This window comes from Chenopodium quinoa, unplaced genomic scaffold (genome assembly GCF_001683475.1).
Source record: "Chenopodium quinoa cultivar QQ74 unplaced genomic scaffold, ASM168347v1, whole genome shotgun sequence".
NCBI lineage: Eukaryota > Viridiplantae > Streptophyta > Magnoliopsida > Caryophyllales > Amaranthaceae > Chenopodium > Chenopodium quinoa.
The window spans coordinates 2,813,810-2,820,769 of NW_018743262.1; the positions used below are offsets into that span (position 1 = coordinate 2,813,810).

The 6,960-nt window shown below is 36.7% G+C and overlaps 1 protein-coding gene across 1 annotated transcript; it reads right to left on the bottom strand.

Moving 5' to 3' along the window:
• Window positions 1-6,132: 6,132 nt before the first annotated feature.
• LOC110735337 (70 kDa peptidyl-prolyl isomerase-like) lies at window positions 6,133-6,540 on the bottom strand. Its single transcript, XM_021915512.1, has one exon. It carries the CDS (start codon window positions 6,538-6,540, stop codon window positions 6,133-6,135), a length of 408 nt encoding a protein of 135 aa, XP_021771204.1.
• Between the last annotated feature and the right edge of the window lie 420 nt (window positions 6,541-6,960).

A 6,960-nucleotide genomic window follows, 5' to 3' on the forward strand; every position in this document is an offset into this window, starting at 1 on the left:
GAATTGATTCTGTGTTCACTAAAGATCAGGTTCTTTTAAAAAAGCCTGAGGGTATTGAGACATAATTCATTGGGTTCTATAAGAAGCTAATGAGACTGCTGCTAGTAGTCTCCTTGCTGTTGACCTTATGGTGTTAAGGAAGGGTAGGCAGCTATCCTTCTCTTTTCAGCAACTTCTGATAGCCCCAGTTTCTAAGCAAGAAATTGATATTGCTTTAAAAGGGATTAATACTTCTAAAGCTCGTGACATTGATGGTTTTAATTCTCTTTTCTTCCAAAAAGCTTGGGAAATTGTGAAAATTGATGTTTATGATGCTTTTCTTCACTTTTTCAATACTGGGGGGATGATTAAGGATTGGAATTGCACTACAGTCACTCTGGTGCCTAAGGTGTCAAATCCTTCCTATGCTAAAGATTTCAGGTCTAAAGCTTGTTGCTCTATTCTTTACAAGATTGTCTTTAAAATCCTAACAGCTAGACTGGATAAGATTATAGGGGAAGTGGTGGATGATGCTTAGGCATTCTTCATCCCTGATATCAGAATAAGAAACACTTTAGTAATATTGATATCAGAATTGAGAATGCTCATCAGAAACTGCAGGAAATTCAGACAAGGCTTGAGTCTCACTTCAGCTTAAGCTTGGTTGATGAAGAAAATGATTGCATTCAGAGTTTGAAATATTAAAGGAACACTCAGGAAAGTAACTACATATAGAAATCTAGAGTGGATTGGATTAAGCATGGGGATTCCAACACTCATTATTTCTTTGCTGCAATAAAGTATCGAACTAGCAGGAACAAAAATGATTCTGTGTTCACTAAAGATCAGGTTCTTTTAAAGAAGCCTAAGGATATTGAGACATAATTCATTGGGTTCTATAAGAAGCTAATGGGGACTGCTGCTAGTAGTCTCCTTGTTGTTGACCTTATGGTGTTAAGGAAGGGTAGGCAGCTATCCTTCTCTTTTCAGCAACTTCTGATAGCCCCAGTTTCTAAGCAAGAAATTGATATTGCTTTAAAAGGGATTAATACTTCTAAAGCTTGTGGCATTGATGGTTTTTTCTCTTTTCTTCCAAAAAGCTTGGGAAATTGTGAAAATTGATGTTTATGATGTTCTTCTTCACTTTTTCAATACTAGGGGATGATTAAGGATTGGAATTGCACTATAGTCACTCTGGTGCCTAAGGTGTCAAATCCTTCCTATGCTAAAGATTTCAGGCCTATAGCTTGTTGCTCTGTTCTTTACAAGATTGTCTTTAAAATCCTAAGAGCTAGACTGGATAAGATTATAGGGGAAGTGGTGGATGATGCTCAGGCATTCTTCATCCCTGGAAAACATATCTATGATAATATATTGCTTGCCACTGAGCTCATTAAGGGGTATACTAATAAGTTTACCACCTCAAGGTGTATGGTCAAAGTGGATCTTTAAAAGGCTTATGATTATATTGAATGGAGTTTCCTCAAAAGGGTTATGGAAGAGTTAGGGTTTCTTGGCACCTTTGTTACATGGATTATGAGTTGTCTTTCTACAGTCTCTTTCTCTACTCTTATTAATGGAGTTTGTGCCCCTCCTTTCCCTGCAAAAAAAGGGCTTAGGCAAGGAGATCCCATGTCTCCTTTCCTTTTTTCTATTGGAATGGAATACTTGTCAAGGTGTCTGCATGAGCTGAATGATATTCCTGATTTTAATTATCACTCAAGGTGTTAAAAGATGCAGCTTACTCATCTAATGTTTGCAAATGATCTTCTCATGTTCTCTAGAGCTGATAAACTTTCTATATAGCTACTTTTTCAGGCTTTCTCCAAGTTTTCTGAGGCTTCAGGCTTGTCTGCGAACTTGGATAAAAAGTGAGGCTTATTTTGGTGGGGTATTTGCTAATAATCAAACTGTTCTTCTATGAGTTCTTGGGGTTTCTCTGGGTACCATCCCTTTTAGGTATCTTAGGGTTCCCTTATCTTCAAAAATTCTTACTATTGGTCAGTGTAAGCCTTTAGTGGACAGGGTTACTGCAAGAATCAGTGGCTAGAGTGCTACTCATCTATCTTATGCTGGTAGGCTCCAATTGCTAAAGAGTGTTCTTTTTGGGGTTCAGACTTACTGGTATCAGATCTTTGTGTTGCCTAAGAAATTTTTAAAAGAGATTGAAGCTAGGTTTAGGGATTTTCTTTGGACTGGGAAGTCTAACCCCTCAAAGAAAGCCTTAGTTTCCTAGAATATAGTTTGTCTGCCTAAAGTTAGTGGTGAGTGGAATGTGATCTCTCTCCCTGAGTGGAACATTTCTGCTATCACTAAGATCTTATGGGATATTGCTCATAAAGTTAACTCTTTATGGGTGAAATGGGTGCACATATATTATTTCAAGAATAGGAATGTTAGGGAAGCCCCTGTTCCTCATAAAAGCTCTTGGGTTCTGAAAAGGATCCTGAAATGTAGGAAGATTATTAATAATATTGGGAGATGGGATAAGGTGAAGCATGGAAGAGGAATACAAATTAAGAAACTGTATAACCTCCTGAGACCCCAAGCTCCAAAAACTAATTGGAAAAGGCTTGTCTACAACAACACAGCTTCTCTAGGGAGTTTGTTCATTCTGTGGATTGCTTTCCATAACAGGCTTGTTACTAAGGATAGGGTGATGACTTTGGAATGTCCAGTGTGATTTCACTTGTGTCTTGTGTGTGAATGCAGCTGAAAACATTCAGCATTTGTTTTTTAAATGCTCCTACTCGAGACTGATGTGGCAAAAAGTATTAACCCTTAGTCTTTCTGTCTGGAAGTTAACTGGAGCATCAAATTCTGTAGGAAGTTCAGAGTTGCTGGCAAACTGCATATGTTGTTTCTTGCTGAAACAGTTTATGCCATTTGGATTTAGAGGAATAACACTATGTTTACAGGTCCCTGTATGCTTGTGGATGTTGTTTTTAGGGATATTATGTTTAGAGTTGCTTGTAGATGTTCTGTTGCAGACTGACATCTTCTTTTGTTGTAATTGGGTTTGTTTGCTGTTTATTTGTAAGTCTGCTTAGCTTATTAGCTTGTAGTTTCTGTTTTGGTTTTCCTAGGTTCTTTGTCTGGTCTTGGCTTCTGAAACCCTTCCTAGAAGGTGGTCAGTTTCTTAAGTCCAGTAGTTGTCCCTTGTTCAGCCTAGAACCCTTCCTAGAAGGTAGCTAGGTGGGAATTTGGAACTGGTTTGGTGGTGTTTGGCCTATTGTGGGTCTTATGGTGTTTGGTGGCTAGTTACTGCTTAGCTCTTTGTAAGTTGTAACTTTGTTCCTTTTGGTAATAAAATTCTTTATTTACCAAAAAAAAAAAAAAAGTGAACAACAATAACTATAAAACTAAATAATTTCTCTAAAATTAATGCTTAATACAAAGTGTTTAGGCCTCGTTTGGTTGCATTTGGTAAATAGAAACACATGGGAATTTATAATTCATGGGAAGTTAATATTCGTATGAAATGCTAAAATCATGTTTGGTTGATATGAAGGAAAATAGTTTGTATGTAGTATGTGTCTACAATACTTTATAGTACAACATTATTTATGTGTAAGGTTGAAGCATAATTGACAATTAGTTTAGATGTTTAAACAATTATCTTTCTTCTAAGAGGTGAAATGTTCAAACCTTCTCATCAATTGAGACAACATGTAGTATAACATAATTGAGACAACATGGAGTGTAGTTGGTTGCGTGGATGACGTGGTATATTGAGGTGTTGAGTGGGTGACATGGCATAATAAGGAGTTGAGTAAGTGACATGGCGAAATGAGGGGGTCCACGTGGCATATAGACAATTTTAGGAACGTCTTTTAATAGATTAGTATAGATTTTTCATAATTAACATTATATATATTCCTTTAATATATTAATTAAATTAGATGTTATATTTTTATTTATTTTTCACAAGATTAGAAAATAAATAGGGTTTTTCTAAGCTATGCCCTCAAGGTGGTTGAGTTTCTAAGGTGTGCCCATGTCTTTTCAAAATTACAAGTTGTGCCCTCCAACTTAAGTTGTTTAATCAACCGCACCCTCTAACGTAAACTCGACGTTAGAATTGTAAATAAATAGGAAGTAATAAGAAGCGGATGAGAAAAAAGAATAAGAAATACCCCGAGAGCTTGACATATCAATGGTTGTTTTTAGAAGAAAGAAGAAAAAGCAGATGAGAAAATTTGGAAAAAAAAATGTTAAATGTTAACCTACTTATATAACTCTAACTCAGTGAAATTTCTCTCCAAAGTGAAGTAATGAACCGTTAATACAATTACTAACATGGGATTAACGTTAAAGGGTACGGCTGAATAAACAACTTAAGTTAGAGGGTATATCTTGTAATTTTAGAAAAGCATGGGCACACCGGTGTATAGCTTAGGAAAACCCAAATAAATACATATAAGGTTAAAAAAATTACAACAACGCCTGAACCACACACTAACTATACAAACAGTCAAACATAATGGTCAAATTAAAGAAGTATAAACTAGCAACCCGAGGCATCGCCGGAGCCACAAGCTAGTTAAGATATAAAGAATTGCATAAAACCTTTGAGATCCAAGATAATGAAAAATTATAAATGATGAATGTAAATTGAATAATAAATAAAAAAACATATACAATTGAAAAAAAAAATCTTATTTATGGTAAACAGATGTGGTATAATTGTCCAATTGATAGAACATTGGTAATAAAAGTTAAAGTTCTCATATAAAGGTTAAAATTTGATCTAAATATTTATATGTGGAGTCATTTCATCATCCATGTGATACCATTATCATTTTTTTTTTGACAGCTGGGAAACAAGTCTTATTAATAAAAGACCCTTACACCCCCACTACATCTGGTATGTACTTCCAGTTTGTGGGAGTGGACTCGATACTAGACGATTAACAACATTGAAACACAGAGTTAGACACAAATGACTCGACGTCGTGGACATAGAATTACAATAATAACTACTAAAAGACGCAGATTTCTTTCTTGGGTGGCTTGGGGAGTCAAACATAGGGTGGTTAACGAACTTCCTCTTCTTACCAACTTGGGACCTGCAGACATAAGCAAAATTAGCAAGGGAAACCCGGGGGTTGGGAGTCTCCCTATGAATAGCTGTCATCGGTCTGCTTGTCTTGCTTCTTCTCTTATCCTTCTAGTGAATTGTATTGCTTCTTCTTCCTGTTTTCAGGCTCTTTCTCCTTGTACTGATCTCGGTTGTGGAAGGAACTCTGAGTCTACTGGTGGCTGAGGTGATAGGATTGGTGGAAAAATCGTCTTTTGTTGAGGAGAAAGTTCCTTCTTCTTCACTCGAGCTATCAATTCCTGAGGTTACGGTTGAACCTACCTCCGAACAGTAATCCTCCTTCTTCGAACACACCCCATCATGCACCTCTTCTTGATCTCTCCTGCTTTCTTTCAGGCTTACACTAATTTTGCTTGTAGTTTTCTCTTTTGGGTGTTTCACTGCCTTCACAACCAGGTAAGAGCCTGACCTCACATCATAGTAATGGATAGGTTTTCCTTGAGCCATCATTTTGTAATCCTTTTTGGAGATCGATAAAAAGGAACCCTGCCTCCTATGTCGGTTTTGAAACCGATATTTGGGCTCCGCATGATCAGCACTCAGGTCGTACTTCAAAGAATCATTTGCATGATTCACAAAGGATCCATTTGAGGGATCCCCAATCTTGTTACAAAAACGGACACTTGTCACATCCTCCTCGTGAACATGGGAAGTCATATCCATATCCTCCGAAATACAACTCTTAGACCCACTTCTAATGTCGCAGTGATCTCTTTCATTGTCCATGTTTGATATGTTCTCGACTTGGAAAACCCTTTAATTAAACTTCATGGGGGAAGGTAGAACAGCTTCAAGACCTATTGGAGCGTTGAAATCTTCAGCTACCGAGCCATGATTAGACGAAGAAACCAACTCCACGGAAGACTTTACCCGTTTTCCTTTCCTATCCTCTAGGATTTGTGGTAGTCTAGAGTTATTCTTCCCTTTTGGTTGCAAGTCTATCGCTTTGGCTATAGAGTTCAATTCACGCACAAATCAACATTTTGAGGCTCATATTCGGCAGCATGAGTTAGATCTTTCTTTGCCTCCTCTAGATTATTCATGCCCTTTGATCACAATGCTCTTCTATATAAAGCTTTCACATTTGCAGGATAAAAATTCAACACAATTGAGCATAACTCCCTTCCTTGAGCAAATAAATTAAGCTTGAAAGCACACAGAGCAAGATTGAGGTTGAGACTAATGGCAAGATCAAAGAATCTAGAATTCTGCTCTTCATTTTCAATTAAAGCAAAACACAAGAGTTTCGTAGCTTTATCATACATAGACAAGGCTTCATCATACAGATTTTTCTTAAACAAAAGGTTACCCTCTTCTTTCATATTAACACACATTTGCAAAAGATCGTCGGGTTCCCCAAATTGCATCATAAAGTTCAAAATACCAGATAACTCCTCTCCAACCCCATCATCATCTAGATGAAAACCAATTAACACAGCTTGAAGACCCATAGGATCCATAATCACTCTAAAGTTCTAAACTTACAACCCCAAGCAAAGAAACCCCAAAAGACACAAAACAAGATAAGGACAACCAACAATCAAAGAAAGGAAAGAAAAATACTTCAAACTATGTACACAAGGTAGGATACCAGCTAGTACCTCATAGAAAAACGCTCGTGAGAGCGGATAGTAAACGCTCGTGATACCATTATCATGACACAAGAGTACAAGAGTGGCACATATAATATAGTCCCTATAAGGTTTAATTATATTATAAATTTTATTATATTTATTTTTTACTTTAGCCATTTTTTTAGCTGACACGCTTTTGGTTTTGCACTAGTCACAAATTATTCTTTAAAAGCTATGACAAAACATAGTCTTGTGATATCTTGTTTGAATTGCCTTAATGTAAATTTCATTAATATCCGTTTTTTA